The sequence below is a fragment of the Engystomops pustulosus genome, chromosome 5 (genome assembly GCF_040894005.1).
Source record: "Engystomops pustulosus chromosome 5, aEngPut4.maternal, whole genome shotgun sequence".
Taxonomy (NCBI): domain Eukaryota; kingdom Metazoa; phylum Chordata; class Amphibia; order Anura; family Leptodactylidae; genus Engystomops; species Engystomops pustulosus.
The window spans coordinates 80,809,470-80,828,236 of NC_092415.1; the positions used below are offsets into that span (position 1 = coordinate 80,809,470).

The 18,767-nt window shown below is 42.8% G+C and overlaps 1 protein-coding gene across 3 annotated transcripts in view; it reads left to right on the forward strand.

The window, feature by feature from the left end:
• MYLK4 (myosin light chain kinase family member 4) overlaps nt 1–18,767 on the forward strand; it is a 122,827-nt gene that overhangs the window by 87,080 nt on the left and 16,980 nt on the right. For all 3 annotated transcript variants that reach the window (XM_072152468.1, XM_072152469.1, XM_072152467.1), the window contains 5 exons: nt 7,154–7,259; nt 7,466–7,559; nt 8,738–8,847; nt 12,446–12,587; nt 13,468–13,538. In XM_072152468.1, the coding sequence (XP_072008569.1) occupies nt 7,154–7,259; nt 7,466–7,559; nt 8,738–8,847; nt 12,446–12,587; nt 13,468–13,538 (523 nt within the window). The remainder of the gene's footprint in view (nt 1–7,153; nt 7,260–7,465; nt 7,560–8,737; nt 8,848–12,445; nt 12,588–13,467; nt 13,539–18,767) is intronic.

Consider the following 18,767-nt stretch of genomic DNA (forward strand, 5'->3'; position numbering starts at 1 on the left):
AACCACAAAACGAGGAAAAACTGCCTCAGCTCCTGGTTGTTGTGGCTCACCTTCAACCATTAACACATTCCCCCAGGCTCGGGACAGAGTCTGGTCCCGGAGTTGCGCCGTACCAAAATTGTCACCAGAGACGTTTAAGTCTGACAATTCAGGGCCTGGCGGCAAGTCCTCTACTTCCCCAACCATTACATTCATTGGTAGTGTCTCCCCATCATCCACCGAAGTGGCGGTCACCCCTACCGCTGGCCCTTCCGCCTCGGGTTCCCAAGGTTCTGGTTCTAGGTCTGGAACATGACCTTCAGCTATTGCTCTCCCTGACCCCTGGGGACTGACATGCAGTAACGATGGCCATAGTGCAGAGAATAATGGAAAGTCTCTTCCTATAATTAGGTCATAGGGCAGATTTGATGCTACTGCCACCTCGTGGACTTTCCTCCCAGCAGGTGTTTTTATGACCACCAGTGCGGTTGGATAATCTTTTAAGTCTCCATGAATACACAATACTCGAACCTTGCGACTAGTGAACTGAGAGGGTAGCGCCAGGGTATCCCGTACTATGGTCACTAGGCTCCCTGAGTCAAGTAGTGCATTAGCCCTGCACCCATCAACGGACACTGGGCACATGGGAGGTGCCCTATCTGCATCCAGGACGTCAGCGGTACATACAGGCCGTGCATAGAAGGAAGTACGGCGAGCGTACCCACAGTCCATAGGTTCGGAGGTCAAGGGGCAATTTGCAGCCACATGTCCCAGGACATGACAGCGCCAACAGCGGAGTGTGGGGACCTCACGAATCTTTGTGGAACGTTGTTTGGACATCGTCGGGGAGCTACTCCCAGCAGAAGGTCGGGGCTTTTCCTCAGTCACTGCAAGTGGGGGTGAGGGACGGGGTGGCTTACGTGTAGGGGTACAGTCCCGCACAAAGTCCTGGGTGGCTATGTAACGTTCCACCAGACCAACCAGCTGGTCTAAATTACCTGGGTCACCTTGACCTACCCAGCGCTGAATGGCAACCGGCAGAGTGCGCACAAAACGGTCTAGCACCACCCTCTCCACTATTTGGGCTGGGGTTAAAGTCTCAGGCTGAAGCCACCTTTTTACCAGGTGCAGTAGGTCATAAGCTTGAGACCTGGCAGCTCGGGATTCCACAAACCCCCACTGATATACACGTTGGGCCCGCACATAAACATTGACCCCCATGCGTGCCAGGATCTCACCTTTCAACTTCTTGTAGTCCAGGGCATCCTCCTGAGTGAGGTCAAAATATGCCTTTAACGCATCGCCAGTCAGGAACGGGGCCACCACTTCAGCCCACTGGTCAGGCTGCAGCCCCTCACGCTCTGCCGTTCTCTCGAACACCGCCAGGAAGGCCTCTACGTCATCCTCCGCTGTCAGCTTTCTCAGCGCAGTTCGGACTCTCTCTCTGGCCGCAGGCTGTAGCTGGGTCACCACTGTTGGAGTCTCACGCAGCGCCTTTATTTGTTGTAGCAGTAAGTCGTTAGTCTGTTGCTGGGCCTGCATAGCCTCAGAGTGTGCCATCTGCTGTTGAACATTAGCTTGCACAAGTTGTTTAATCAGCTCCTCCATCTTGTCCGGTGATGCTAGCTGAAACTTTGCAGGTTTAATCCACGACATGCAATGGTGCCCAGGAAAAAAAAGAACTCCGGTTTTGCACCACCCTCACTGCGTTTTGCCCGCTCCAAGCCACCAATTGTGGGGTATTGCTCAGGTATAAGCTAGGTAGCGGTCGCAGACAGAGGGAAAGAGACAGTTCTCAGTTCAGTTCAGTGTTTATTCACACCACAAAACAAATGGAACAAAAATCCAGCATTGTCTTCATGCTTGTTTAAAACATAAACATACAGACCAGGCTTGGCCTTCTCACCCAGTAGCAGGGTCTTCACAAATAGTCCAAATTGTTGGTGTATGTTCACACCTTGCAGAAGCTGCTGCATAGCACTTAGTCCATTTAAAGTCCAAAACAGCCAACCTGTCCTCCATAGACAGGACACGTGTTTGCTCTTGGAACAAGCTTCTCCCTCTGAGACTAGAGCTCACTCCACTCTCTTGTGCACACTTCCAGCTCAGCTTTGTTAGCTGGAACACCCTGAAAACCCGGTTTGGACCGGTGCTTGAAGTTTGGTCCGGTGCTTGATTTCAGCTTGCTGCATTACTCTGAGCAACACAAGCTGAGAGGATAATACCTCCCATCCAGCAACAAACCCCTGACTGTGTCACAATGTTTTAGAGAAAAGATAACTTGGCACTCCTTATTGGTCAAAAATTGAGAATTTATTTAGTCCAGAATAAACAGTATAGCAATCCAACAAAAATATTATTTTGCAACGTTTCGCTCAAAATCAGACCTTTGTCAGACACGGATTGCAAGGTATAAGTAGAAATGAAGATGAGATGCGGTGCTATGACCGCTGGAGCGCAGGTGGAAAGGAGGAAAAGCGGGTGCTCCCGCTGGAGAAATGAGCGCATGTAAACATGTAAATGTTTTAGACCTTCTTGAAATTATGTCAGTTTATTGGTCATTCCTTTGGAATAGAATATTTTTAGTGGTAATTCAACTGGGATTAGAAAACTGAAAGTAAATCAAAAGCTTCCCATAAATGGACAGATAATATCAGTAATTAGCCAAAAATCAATATATAGACACCAAGCAAGGTTGCCATACACAGTTTTGGGGGCCAACGTTGCTCTCACCTTGCAAAGGTGGTATAAGACAGATAATATCAGACAGGATTGTTTGTGAAATCCCAAATGTGTATTGGTTTGGTCTTAGACATCATGAGTAAAATGACCATACATAGATGGACTCTGTTTAGTTATTAACACATTAACCCTTCAATCGACACTACAATCTCTTTTCATTTGATAAAGGAAATGCAGTTGACTCAGAAACTTATTCTGTTCCTGAAAAGCCATACTATACTTGGTAGGAAAATATACTGTAATACCAGCTGGCAGCAGGAAGGGCAGTCAAGGCACAGAGCAATCTGCCATGCCAGGAGATGACTCTGAACTGTGCCTACTAAAGCTGTCCCTAAAACCCCATTTATTAAATTCTTCCATGAGAAGGGCAGTGCCAAAAATTATGCCCTGCATTATGCCATGATTAAGAACAGTACACCTGTCTGAAATGCACTGGCTGTTTTACTGGATGGCACTTTGAAGATTTCAATGTATTCTCAATAAAGTTACAGAGTTTGCAGTTAGGCTGGTCTGTTCAACTTTTTTTTACTGGATTGCTATACCTTCGCAGCAAGGTGGACTCATGTCTTACTGGACGTACAGTAGGCCTAGAGGTGATCTGGAGTTTACCTCTGTCCCACACCATTTCACTCTGATGCTTTTCTTCTGCATTAAAATAGTTTTCATAGGATATATAAGATGAATGCAGAGAAAAGGGGGAAAATCATTCATAACTAAAACATTCTATAATATAAAAAATGTAGAATAAAAACAGGAAAGTGGTCCATGATATGAATCACATGCCAGCGGGGACATCCCTGAGAGTATTCACACCCAGGATGCTGTACATAAGTAGCCACAATCCAAAAATCTATGTATAAATGACATGAAAACCAGCTCAGCAATCAATACAAAGGTGTTGCAGAAAATAACACTGTAGGTAAGTGTAGGAGAGTACTGAATATACAGACCAATATTATAAAGCTGCCCAGGTGTGGGGGCCCCTCTGAAACCTCCTACCCCATGTTTATCACCAGCTGTCTGGCTTCCTTAAATAATTTCACCTGTCTGTGTTTTGGACAGACCACATGGCCAAACGCATGTTATAGCGTTCAGAGGGTTCCCCATCGACTACAGTGCAAAAGACCCTTCCTGGGTATGACAAGGTCAATGGACACTGGTAGATTTACTCAGGTACTAGACCATTTTTAGAAACAAAGACAGTATTTGTGCAATATAGAAAATTGACAAGGGGTCGTTAAAGGCCACATGTCAGGGCCATTCAGGACACTAAAACAACCCACAGGTCCTTATGAATCGGTGATTTAGTGTCCCAAATCAGCCTGTTTGATTTTCAGGCATAGGGGGGGAAAAAACTTTAACACTCACCTGTTCCCTTGTTCCCTCTGCGCCTGCATGTTTTGGCAAGTATTACACTCAGGCTTCACTGTGCAAGTCGTGTAGGTATGGCACATGTGCAGTATAGATTACGTATAGAGGAGGCACTGCAGCGGGATCCTCTGATGTGAGTCTGATGTGCCTCATCTAAATCACATCCAGGTGCGTGTTCTGCGTGTTCTGCGCTTCTGTTGCCCTCGTTTGCTGTGTCTAAGTTTTGCCTCCAGGTCCGCAAAAAAACTGAACCTTTAACATTGCATTGTAAACCATACTACAAAAATTCACAAAAGCCAACAGTTATTGAAGCCAATACATCTTTTTGATGCAAAAATCGATCTTTATTGATATTAATTGAATCACATAGCAAAAAAACATATATTAAGAAAACCCCATTTAAAAGAGATACACATAAAACCAAAATCAGGGACAGTGTGATAATATCTGAGAGGGAGCAATTAAATCTATTATTGGCTCTGGTATCTTAACATATTGCACTGTAATCCAATATTAATGGTGGTGGGTCATATGTAAGCCATAATGTAAGACAGAGCACAAATCCCCTCAAAAAAGCCACTCCAAGCTGATAATGATCTTACCCACCAAATACCCACCAGAAGCCATGCTCAACCACACCAGTAGCACACTGTCCAACACCCCGACGTACGTTTCGCACCCTGCTTCGCCAGGCTGAAGGTTTAACATTGCATTGAAAACAACTGGTTTCTCAGCCTCATCAGTGGAAAAAAAAATGACCTATCATCAGTTTTTTTGTGGACATATAGACGTCTATTGCCTTCTGGGATCCGCATTAGGCTGGCGAATCGATTGCCAGCCTACATACCGTGATCTCCCAGTCCACCAACAGGAATGGAGATGAGCAATTTTTTTTAATCAGGGTGTAGCTTACAGCAAGTCCTATGTGACCTGCATGCCACTGGATGTTTGGCCCATGCTAAACCACCCCTATCCCACTGAGGAGTCAGATAACAAAAAGCGTCAGGGAATTTGGCATGTACAGAGGCATGGTTTTACTGACAGGGACAGCTGTGGACTGCCCTTGTAAGGGCGGGAGTTAAAGGGGACCCCATAGGGACAAAATATTCACCCGGCATCCCCTACCCTCAGCCCTTGAGCAAAAATACATCTGAATTACGGTAAGAGATATATTTACCGATTTGCAAAAATACATACATCAGGAAATTATGCTCGTTGAGATTGCATACTCTAGATTGCATACTTCTGCAAGCTAACTTAATTTGATAAAAATTACCTATGTCACACAATTTTTTGCACATGTTGCCTAGGTGCGGTTTTATGGGTTTTTGAATAAAAGTTAGGCTTTAGTTCAGATATCACTCTTCAAGAACCCGAATATGCTATTTGTTTGGAACTCTATAGAGTGAGATAATATATAAAATTTGTAGCTTTTTGACATTCTTTTCAGTGCAAACTTCTTACACATGTATTTATAAAGACACATTTATGTTGCGGCTGCATCATACCCGACGTGACACAAAATACACAGTCAGACCAGGTGCCACATTTATCAAGCAGTGTCTGACAGAATTCTTTCCTATGCGTTATGTTAAAGGTGCACCAAATAAATGTTGGGGCACTTTGTCGGAGCAGTGCAGGGGGCGCCATATTCATGAAGAATGTGCGCCACAATTCATGAATATAAACCACTGAACCACAGATGTAAAAACAATGCCAATGTAAAAGCCCTAAGTATCAAAATTTTTTTTTCATTTTAAAACATATAAAAGGTTTGACCCTAAACCACAGTTCCATAAGGACCTGCAGTTAGTTTAGTCACAAATCAACCTGACAGGTCTTCTTTAAGTTTAAAGGAAACCTACCACTTGTAGTGGCAGGTTTTTGATGGAAATACTGGGCACCAGCTCAGGGTGAGCTGGTGCCGGAGCTTATTTTTGTTAGTATTGTGATGGATATAGCACAGTAATCAGAGCTGTGCACCTGTGTGACATCACATCACAATGGTCTGATTTTTATTCACTGCAAGCAAAAAAATGAAGCTTCCTATATAATGAAAGAAAACAGAGATCTAGAAAACTGTGTAACTGATACAAAAGTATATTGGATAAATATGCAACTTTTCATTATATGAACAATAACATTTATTTTGTGAAAATGAACAAACTCATTTAGCGTTCAGTGATGCACTAATGGTCAGAGCTGCAATCAAGAATTTCAGGACCCAAACAGCTTTTTCCTCTCCATCTATATTTATAGAGGACCTATATGACTTGTCATCAATATCTAAGGACTTGTCTGTATAAGTGAATATTTGAATTCACTATGAAACTGGAGTATCTTTACCTTGCAAAGCTGCAGGTCCATGTGCAGTCTGTAAACAGCGGCTGTAATATCAGACTTTGTAGGGTCATGCCTCCGTTAAGTATTCCCTAGTTATCAATTTAAAGGATGAATAACAGAGGAACTAGTTCTAAGCAAATCTTCATCAGAATTGTTGAATAATAGTGCAAGTATATAAAACAGACATGTCAGGAAAGTTCACATTTCATCTCTCAGAGAAAAATACTGCCTGTATTTTTCCCTGAGAGATGAAATGTGAACTTTCCTGACATGTCCCCGGTTTACATACCTACAAGATAGGGTACATTGGTTTGTTCTGAAGTTGAATTTGTATGTAAGTTGAAACTGTATATTTTATAATTGTAGCTCCAAACAAAAATGTTTTTTTGCCCCAGTGACAATTGGATTTTCAAAAATTAAGCTGCAATGGGACCAGGGATTATCAATAAAACTTCATTATAGATACCTTACAGCTGATCATTCCACCCAAGTACTAAAGTAAAGTATCCAGAGAGCTTCACCAGATGTAACAGTGGGAAGACAGGTCCATCTTTAACTATGGGTCGTCTGTAAGTCAGGTGTCCTTAAGCAGGGGAACGCCTGTACTTAAACAATTGATATTATACTGATTAAAGTATCACTTTACTTTATAGATGGACATTTGTTTCTTATCCCTCCTGCACACTTAACCTCCCATTTACTTTTCGTTCACTTTTAGATGTCACACCTCCGCCTCCGGCACCTTTTGATCATAGAATTGTCTCAGCTAAACATGCTCAGATTAATAACTTTTACACTGTGGAAAAGACGCGTATGCTTGGTGGGTAAGTTCTTAAGCTGCTGCTTCATTCCATAATTCTTAAAAACTCGTAGCACACTGACAGAAGAGTTCCAATTTCGAAGCACGTCATATGACATCAATCATAATTCAGATACCATTGTTTTTTGTAATCCATTAATTTGTATAATTTCTTGGTTGTTTTGACCTTTTTTAACATATCTTAACATAAATTATTACTTTTATTTACAGAGGGAGGTTTGGTCAAGTGCATAAATGTGTAGAGAAATCCTCAGGACTCACTTTGGCAGCAAAAATCATCAAAGTCAAAGGACATAAAGAAAAGGTTTGATATTTAACTATCTTTCAATTTATGTCATATATTGCCATTTATTAAGTAAAAGGAAGACTACAGCAAGGTAAAAGGTGCCAACGGTACTAAAAGGAAACACTGTTGCCAAGAATATGTAGTCCAGAAGATTGTTATAGAGAAGGAGATGCTGAGCAGATTCAAGTATAGAACTGGTTAATAGAAGTTCACACAAGCCTATGTAGGCTTCAGCATCTTATATCTACAAACTCTGCCAGGCATAAACTTTAACAACTGATGGACATGGGAACCCTAGTTGCACCCTCTGTAAAGTGGATAAACTTCTTCTGTACAACAAACTATTAAGCTATTAAGAGAGGGGCAAGACGCCAAATACCCTTCTAGAAAACCAAAAGCGAGACCACATGGCCAACCATTGCTAACAGTTTGAATGTGACTCTCACTGTGGACAGAGAGCATCCAGAGGAGCTTCCTCTGACTTCTTCCCAAACTTACATACCATACTGACAGATCAATACGGAACGAGGGTGTGAGCAGCAGCTACCAATGTGAGAGTTGGCACAATGCACTCTGGAATCCTAATGTTTGTGCGTTTTGTCAATAGCAGCAGGAAAGTGAAAATGCACTTATATCCCAGGATAGTAGCTGGACTTGGTGCACTCACAGCACAGCCCATTCTCTCTGCTCTAAGTAAGAGAAGTAACAGGCTTCCGGTTAGATATAACAGTAGAGGAAAGGACTGGGTAGCAGTTTGAATGCAAAGATCAATGAACACAACAGTTTGATGAGATTCCACTATTGCTCTAAGTCCAGCAACAATCCTGGAATATAAATGCCCTTTTCACAGTCCTGCTTCAACTCAAAACCTACACAATGGTATGGTTCCACAGCTCTCCAGGACCAATACCTAACAAAGTCTGTTGTTCATATGCTAAAAATTTACTTCATTTAATAATGGATCAAATTATTTTTCGTGTATATATTGAAGGAAATCATAAGAAAATAGGTCTATTAATTATAATTTGTTTTTCATTCAGTGTGTTTGAGAAATTAAAAATGGCAACAATAGTAATTGTATCAATCAATGTATTCAGTGACCCAGATGTTATTAAACGAGTAATCATTTGGTAGCTGCCAAACATTTAAGGATAACAGCACAATTATAAAAAAAAAAAATTACCTTTGATTTGCAGGAAGAAGTAAAAAACGAAATACAAGTCATGAACCAGCTAAATCACACTAACCTCATTCAATTATACGATGCTTTTGAGTCCCGAAATGACATCATTCTTGTAATGGAATAGTAAGTGCTTCAATTTGACGGTTTTGATTTGTGTTCTGTTTGATAATTATTGCAATTGAAAGCTGGTACAGTATATTTATACCAACTATGTATTTTACATATTAAAGAATAGTCAAACACCATAATACCTTCTCTTTTAAGATTGGACAAAAAACACCTGGCAGAGGAAAGGGTGCAGTTAAAAAGCCATAGCCTCTGGCAGGGGCATTGCTAGGATTATAAAAATCCCAGGCTCGGGATCCAATGTATATATCAAATTATCAGTGGGGTCTACCCAAGCAAATCCAGTAAAAACCCTCAAATGTGGTTGTGTCAAAAACAACTGTACTTTTCATTTACAGCTATAGAAAATACAGGCAAAATCCATATCTATTTCTTCCAGTGACTGCTGGTGACCTATCCTTGGATTGTAGTTGTTCTCTATCTTCTCCTCTACCAGCTATATTTCGTTTCTGTGGAGTCCACACATCTTATGTCCTTCATTGATACATAGAAAACTCCTTTGAAATCACTAGTAACACACAAATAATGCCTCCTACAAAATTTTCCACTGGGGGCCACATCAGCCTTGTGGTTGCCATATAGGGGCCGAATGTCATTTTATTCCTGTATAAATGTATCTACTTGAGCTGTTGTGGGGAGTAGCTCGGTAGCTGCAGCAAAAACCAGTCCAAGAGGCAGACTCTATACAGAGTCTTTCCTGACTACTTGGATGGCTTACTAGCAGCCACCTGAAACAAACGAGAACAAAGTTGTGGGTTTTGCCTAACGCAAACAATTAGAGTCCATAGATAGGCTCCCAGGCCTCAGTGCAGGAGACTCCAGACAGGTAGGATCTCCCTATCCACATGGCCCCCCTATTATACACACAGTGCAGAAAGTTGTACCTCAAGGAAAAGCTGAACAGGTAAACCTGTGCTGAACAGGAAGGGAATGACCAGCCCCACTACCAGTCTGCCAATCATTCCAAAAATCCAGGCCCGAAAACAGGATTCACCAAGCTCTGTCTTGCTTAAGGCACTGAGATTTGCTGGACTTTTTACATCTCACTGAGCATTCCCTGGGGGAGATGTACGCTCCCTGTCCCTTAAAACAGTGTTCCCCAACCTTTTTGTATCTGGGGACTGGTTGCACCCACATTTTTTTCCCTTTTAAAAATGTGTACCTTTTAAATAGTCCAGATCTCGCCCCAACCCATATAATGTGCCATTTCCTGCAGCCCATGGTCTAAAACCCCCCTTTCCTGCAGCTGCCCCTTTTCTGCAGCCGCCTTTTAATGTGTGGATAAGAAGATGGCTACAGAAAAGAGGACATTGTATTACCCCTTTTTCTATAGCAACTCCCACACACCTATAATGTCCCCTTGTCTTTGGGCTTTTCACTGTGAGGAAAAAAATAAACATACCACATATATACACAAGTATAAGCTGACATGAGTGTAAACCAAGGCACCTAATTTTAACACAAAAAAAAACAGGAAAACTTAGCCTCGAGTATAAGCCTAACGTGGGAAGTGAAGCCGCTACTCTTTAATAAAATGTCAACAGTAGAGCTCCCCACCATTAAGGAAATATCGGCAGCAGAGCCCCCTACCATTAATAAAATGTCAGCAGCAGCCTCCCTGCCATTAATGAAAGGTATGCAGCAGAGCCTGCAATGAAATATCCACAGCAGAACTTTCCCCAATGAAATGTCCACGGCAGAACCATCCCCAATGAAATGTCCCGAGCAGTGCTCCCCCAATGAAACATCCCCATTAGTGCCCTCCTCATAAATGAAATATACACAGCAGTGCTACCCCATGCAATGTCTCCGGCTGAGCCCCCCAATGCAATGTCCCCAGCAGTGCTCCCTCAATTCATTGTCCCTAGCTGAGCAGCCCCCCCCCAATGTAGTGTCCCCAGCAGTGCTCCCCCATTAATGAAATGCCCCCACATGTGCTCCCACCATTAATAAAATGTCCCCAGCAGTGCTCCCCACCCTATAAAATGTCCCAAGTAGTGCTTCCCCCCTTAAATGTCCCCAGAAGTGCTCCCTACCCTATTAAATGTCTGCAGTAGTGTTCCACCATGAAATGTTCCTAGCAATGCCCCCAGCAGTGCTCTGCATTATTGAAATGTCCCCAGCGCTGCTCCCTGCAATAAAATGTCCACAGCAGAGGCCCCCTAAAATCTCCTCAGCAGTGCTTCCCCTCAGCAGTGCCCCCCCCTTAAATTATCCCTAGCAGTGCTCCCCCCTAATAAAATGCCACCAGTAATGCACCCCACCTAATAAAAATGCCCCCAGCAGTGATCCCCCATTAATGAAATTACCCCAGCAATTCTCCTCATCCCTCCCACCAATGAAATGCCACCAGCAATACTCCCTCATTAATGAAATGACTGCAGCAGTGCTCCCTCACTAATTAAATGCCCCCAACAATGCTCCCCTTCCTCTCCGCACCAAAGAAATGTCTACAGTGGAGGCCCCATAAAAATAATAAAGCCAACACTTTCCTTCACCCCTCGGCTCCGGCTTCTTCTACACTCAGCTTCCCTGCATTGCGGACAGAGGAACATCTATGGGCCTCTGTCCGCAGTGCCGGGAAGCTGACAACAGAAGAAGCTGGGGTTCCGGGGGTGAAGAGGAGTGCCCAAGGTACCAATTTTATTTTTCACGTCTTTGGCCACGGCCCTGGACAAGGAGTTCCACGGCCCCGTCTTTTGTCACGGCCCGGTGGTTGAAGACCACTGCCTTAAAAGACATAGGCAAGAAACCTTGCAGATAACCTGAACATATTGTTAAATGACCTGAGACACCATCATGGCAAGTGCCCCCCACTGCAGAAACCCTAACCCGCTGCAGCCAGAGTGTCCCCCCCCCCGCTGCAGCCAGTGTGTCCCCCCCACCACAGCCAGAGTGCCCCCCCTTCTGCCGCAGCCAGAGTGACCCCTCAAACCATCACCATGACCACTGCCAGAGTGACCCCTCCAAGTTCCCCCTCCTCATTAATTTTAGTGCCCCCCTACAGTAGCCATTAGTTTCAGTGCCCCCCCCAAGCTACTAGGCCCAGTAGCCCCACTGTAGTCACTAGACCCAGTGCACCCCCCTCTCCAGAGCTGCCATAAGCCTCAGTAGCTCTGACCCAGCGTAAGCTCATGCGTCAACACACCTCGCCTGCATCGCGTTTCTTTCATTTTACAAACGGCATGCTGATGGTCTGTGAGATGAAGACTCAGAAATAAAAGGTGGGATCAAGGCATGGGTTCTTTCTGGTTGCATTCCACCTTTAAATCTTATAGAGCAGGTATGGAATGGGGGCTGCTGGGTAGATTGATATTTTTGAATTGTGAGAGCTGCTGGTTCTCCTGACTCTACTCCTGTGTTGCATCTAGCTTTTATCGTTACTCACTTGATTACAGGTTAACTATCCAGTTTAGATGAACAAACGAGGATCCAGCACCAAACATTTTGTGATTTGTCATTCAACATTATTCAACATCTGTCTATAAAAACATTAACGGTAGAACATAGCTTGCCTATCTAGTTTGGCATGATTTTTCGTTTATCGTATAAAATATCTTAATTTATTCATATTAATAATTTCTTGTTTTAACAGTGTAGATGGAGGAGAATTATTTGACAGAATTATTGATGAGAATTGCAATCTCTCAGAAGTGGACACAATATTATTTATAAAGCAAATCTGTGAAGGAATCCAGTATATGCATCAAATGTACATTATTCATTTGGATCTTAAGGTATAATAAATGTAAACATAAATCATAGCTTTATGTTCAATATGATATACTACTTGATATACTACAGTTTTATCTAAATGTCAATGATATGTTGCAGGGTGATTTGTTATTACAGAACACAATGTAAGACATTTTACACTCACTTATACATGTCTATATTGCAGTTGAAAACAGAAGTTTACATACCCTCTATAAAAAAGACATATATGCATGTTTTTTTTTGCTATCTGATGAAAAATCAGAATAAACCGTTCAAATTTTAGGTCAATTAGGAGTACCAAAATTTTTATATTTTCCATATGCTATAATTATGAGAGAGAATTTCATTTTTATTACTTTTTTCAAAGTCAAAGGTTTGAATACAGATACCCAAGGCACCTTCAGGTATCTGGAAATTGCACCAAAGATGAGCCAGCCTTTGCACCAAGGATGAACCAGAATGGTGCAAATCCAACATTCTCTACCTGACATCTTGTCTGATTTCTTTAGACTTTCCTATAATGTAACAAAAAGAAGTAGTGTGTTTCTGGTGCTCCTTCAAATACATTCACTGGTGTGTCTCTAAATAACCCAGATGTAGCCAATAAATAATTTGCTGCCAAAGACATGACATCATCATATGGGCTGTCCCAAATTGCTTAGAGGCATTTGACTTTGCAGAATGTAAAAAGATTCTCACTCTCATTGTTCTGACATTTGGCAAATTTATATAATTTTGGTAATCCTAATTGACCTAAAATGGGGAAGGTTTATTCTGATTTCATGTCATGCCAGTGAGAAAAACATCAATGCTAAGATCATTAGGAAATATATCTTAAGAATTCTAAGTCCAATGGCATATTTATCTTTTTAACAATGTTCCTTCTTTTTTTCATTTCAGCCAGAGAACATTATGTGCGTGAGTCGAGCAGATTATCAGATCAAAATTATTGATTTTGGCTTGGCTAGAAGGTAAATATTTGAGCTTCAGATAATGAAAATGTGGGTGCAATAGAGGGCATCCAAAAAGAAAAAAAAATGTATTTGTTTTTTTTAATCAAGGGTGGCCTTTATTCTAGGTAGATGCAATAGGCCTCATGCATAATAACTTCTTTAGAGAAAGTATCAGTGTTGCCCAGTGCAAGCTACCAGGTCAACTTTTAATAAAGTGATACAAAATCACAGGGCTAAATGGAGTGAGGAGGCAGCTTGAGAAACAGGAATCTATGGGAGAAGTATCCATGCAGGGTCCATGGGGAGGGGCATTGACTGAAACCTTGACTTTTTTTCCTGATAGTGGAATCCTGATGTATTTATGAAATTTTAATTGGATAATGGAATTCATTATCTGTTGGTATCCATTTCAAATCAAATCTGTTAATGATATCATGCTGTTAAGGGTCGCGTGACGGGATGACGTGAGCACACGTCGCTCCGCCTCCCGATGTCCGCGTCATAGAGGTGCCGGTCTGATGTAGCGCTACTCCCTGCTGATCCGCTGCTCCCGCTCCCGCCCAGCCGTTTTTGCTGCCAGAGCACGCCACCTTGGACCATCTCACAAACCGCGTGGGTACACATTGTGGAGACCCTGGATGGAACCTCGCCGCTTATTGCTGCTTATTGCTGCTTCGTGTGGGTTTCGGAGGCCGAGTAAGGCGGTGTTGAGTGAGAGCGGAGACCGAAACCGGCTGCTGCCCATAAGCTGTGGAGGTGAAACGGGGCTGTAAGCTTTTTCTCTACTTTGGTGAAGGAGGGGGAAAAGGAGTGTCCTGGGCTGCCTGCTGGGTCGTGTGCTTTGCTCCCAGGAGAGACTTCCTACGTGTGGGTGCCTTGCTGTGGCTGGGCACCGGCCCGAGGATTAGACCATCGAAGAGCCCGCACCGACTCAAAGTCTTCAGGACCCAGGTTCACCAACGAATCGCCAACTCACCAGGTGTTCAGCACGTATTTGAAACGGTAACACCCTGTTTCTTTACTTTTTGTCAAAGGCATATATATACTCTGCCTGAGTCTGGTAAGACGCTTATGTGCTTAACGTCTGCTCAAAACATCTTGCAAGTTTACTAACTCTCCCAGGCTGGGACTTAACATTGCACTAACATCTGGCTAATAATTGGTTAACAACTCTTCCTCTAAGTTTTTGCTGCAACTCCACTTCGCCCGCTTGGACATATGTTATACTCAGACTGTACTAACTCGTGGCGTCTGGAACTTTGTTATAGAGTATTTACTAACCCACTGGCCTATGGAACACTCCGCTGAGAGGAACTTTGATACATAAGTATTTATTAACCCCTTGGTTTATGGAACACTTGGTTGAGAGTTCTCCAACCTTCCTAGGGTGGGGCTTATCACAATAATTGGCTAATAACTCCTTTTCTCCATGCCTATGCTATAACCCCATTTCTTTTGCTAGGATATAGGCCATACTATATTGTACTATATTGTACTGTACTGCCTGAGTTTGGTAGGACGCTTATGTTGTCGAACGTCTGTTCAAAATACTTGGCAAGCTCACTAACCCTCCCAGGCTGGGATTTAACATTGCACTAACATCTGGCCAATAAGTGGCTAATAACTCGTCCTCTAAGTTCCTGTTGCAACTTTATTTCTCCTGCTTGGATATATGGTATATTCAGATTGCACTAACCCACTATTTGTGGAATTTTTGCTACATAGTACTTACTAACCCTTTGTTCTAGGGTACATTTTGCTGAGCGTTCCCCAACCCTCCTAGATTGGGGTCCATCATTGTATTAATAACTGGCAAATAACTCCTTTTTTTTTTTTTTTTTTTTTTTTTTTAAGATAGATGCCATATTATATATTGTACTAATTCGCTGCTTCTGGAGTGCTGCTACACAGTATAATTTTCTTTGACCCTCTGTCTAAGGATCGCTTGGAATTGGGATATAAAGTAGAACTATTGTTTGTCCCCCGGCTCCTATCCTTGATAACATATACGTGACCGAGTTGGGGTTTTAAAATAGACCTTGCCGATTTGCAGGATCTAGTGTCTGTGGCTAAAGTTGGCACTCCCTATGTGGATGGTATTGGGATAAGTGGTATAGGTCATCCCATTATATCATGGCACCAAAAAAACCAGAAAGGAGATCGGGAGGGTTAGACAAAATGTGGAAAGCATCCCCAACGAAAACAAGACAAATCAGTAAGGAGGACCCCCACCCCCCAACTTCCAGTAACACAGGGACTAACACCGTAGTCAGTGAGGACTCCAACCCAGCAAGTGAGGAGATTTTGGCTCAGATCCTTGTCACGGTTCAAGAGACTAAAACATCTGTCACAGAGTTAAAAAAGGAGGTTGGTAGCATCAGTACTGATATCTCGATAATAAGGGAGGATTTGAATTCATTGAGGGATAAGTTCAAGGGGGTGGAGAAAAGTGTTAGGAAAACCGAGGAAGATATTAAAACAATCCAGAAAGGCATGAAGGAATTGAGAGAGGAAAATGGGCAGCTAAAAGAAAAGTTGATAGATCTTGAGAATCGGTCAAGGAGGGCTAATTTAAGGATAATTGGGTACCCAGAGGAATCTTCTGAAGGGAATGTGACTATTAACATACAGAAATGGTTACTGAAGGTATTTGGCAGTGAAGAGCTATCCTCTAATTTTGCAGTGGAAAGAGCACACAGAATTCCTTCCCAGAAACCGATACCCGGGGCACCTCCCAGGACAATCCTGGCTAAATGTCTTAATTCACAAGATAGGGATTATATTATTAGGAATTCGAGAAAGAAAGAACAAGAACTGATGCTAGATGGTAAAAAAGTGGCCATTTTCCCAGACTTCGCGAGGGAGACACAGAAATTGAGGGCTAGCTACAGGATGGTAAAAAATAGGCTGCATGAGGCAAACATACAATTTTCACTGCTTTTTCCGGCCAAGCTGAGGGTCATTCATAAAAATAAAATTTGTTTCTTTTTGTCACCAGAAGAGGCCTCGGAGTGGCTGGAGAGGCAGGGGATTTAGACAGGGAGCAGGGAAGACGGACAGAGCAGGGTAAAAGAAAGAGGCCTGCGGTAAAGGGAGATTAACAAACGCTACATATTAAAGAAAGACAGTTTAGCGGACGTCGGGAGGGCGATGTTAGGAAATGGGACCCTCTTGTACGACGATACAAGCGGATCAAGTTGGGGTAAGGGGGGGAGGGGGGAGGGGCGGCAAGAGAGGGGATGAGTTGGGGTGTTTTTTTTTGTTTTTTTTTCTTTTCCCCCCCCTTTTTTTTTTTTTTTTTTTTTTTTTTTTTCTCTTCTTCTTTTTTTCTCTTCTTTTGATCATTTTCTTGTGAATGGCGAAGGCAATAAGAGTTTTGTGTTGGAATATTAGAGGGCTGAGTGATAGGAAACGAAGATGTGCAATATTTGATATAATAAATAAGCATCTGCCGGCAGTGGTAGTACTGTTGGAGACCCACTTAACTCCAGATTTAGGCGGCAGAGTAAAAAAACGCTGGGCCGCATGGGAATTTCACGCTTATGGGGACAATTACTCCAAGGGAGTCACGGTCTTGGTCCATGGTAGTATAGACTTTAAATTATTTGATAAAAGAATAGACAGTGAGGGTAGGTTCATATTTTTACACTGCACTCTGAACGGAACAGAGTACCTGTTGGCCTTTTTGTATATTCCTCCCCCCTCCTCGTTGAAGGTCCTCTTGGAATTTGTCCTTTTCTTTAAGGATAAAAGTTGTAGTAGAATTTTGATTATGGGGGACTTGAATACGGTCTTTAATTCTACGCTTGACCGCCTTAATTTGAAGGGGGAAACGAGAGCTAACCCTAATGAGGGAATAAAACTGAGAAGCTTTTGCCAAGACATGGGTTTGCAGGACATATGGAGAGCAAAATATGGGGAAAAGAGGGCCTTCTCCTGCCATAATAAATCCTGTAATACTCTGTCCAGAATAGATCATGGGCTGGCTAGCTCGCAGGTGGTGAGGAACATTTCCAGGATGACATATGAACCCATTGGGATTTCTGACCACGCCCCAGTATTGGTGACGTTGGGAGAGTCACTATTTAACATACGAAAGTTTAAACTGAACCCCCACTGGCTAACTCTTCTTGAACCCAGCCTCGATTTAAAACGGATTATTAGTGATTTTTGGGATAGAAATATCAATACTGCAGGTACATTAGCAGTCTGGGATACGTTAAAATTACATATCAAATCCACCCTCACTCATGCTATCAATGTCAAAAAGAAAGACTTCAGGAGGAAAGAGGCTGACTTAAAAAAACAGGCAGAGGAAGCATTAAAGAACTTAAGCTCTCCGGGAGATAGTACGAAAACACAAGCATATGAGAATGCTAGGCAAAAATATGAAGACTTCCTAATAGAAAAAGCCCAACATAAGCTGTTCTTTGCAGGACAGCGTAATTTCACAGAAAAGGGGAAACCCGGCAAACTTCTAGCCAACATGATCAAAAATAATAAACACGGGAATAGGAGTATCGCAGCTATTAGAGGTCAAAGAGGACAAATATGCAGAGAACAACAAGAGATACAGAGAGAACTTAAACTCTTCTACCAGCAGATTTACGAATCCGCAGGGGACAAAGTCCGCTTGGAAGATATTAAAAGATATTTGCAGGACATTGAGTTCCCGTGCCTGCCTGAGGGGGAGGCAGAAATGCTGAACTCCCCGATTACGTTGGAGGAGTTGGAAGAGACGATTGCCTCTTGCAGTGTGGACTCTGCTCCAGGACCAGACGGTCTCCCTTTTTGTTTATATAGGAGATTCAAGTCAGTATTGGCCCCAATGATGCTAATCACAATACAAGAAATTTTTAAAGGAGGGAAAGTCACAGACTCTATGTCTGAAGCTACCATCATCCTTATCCCAAAAAAAGACAAGGACCTGTTAGATCCTGGTGCTTTTAGACCTATCTCACTTATCAACACTGATGCTAAAATTATAGCAAAGGTGTTGGCTAGACGCCTTAAGAGGGTCATTACCACTATCATTCACAAGGATCAGAGGGGGTTTGTTCCAGGTGGGAAGGTAAGTGACTGTCTGAGCAGATTGTTTGTCTCTATAGAGAAGGGGGAGGGAGACCTCCGCTCGATCCTGTCATTGGATGCGGTTAAAGCATTCGACAGGGTCGAGTGGGGGTTTCTATGGGAAGTAATGCACAGATTCGGGGTCGGAGCGAGCTATGTAGAATGGGTAAAATGTTT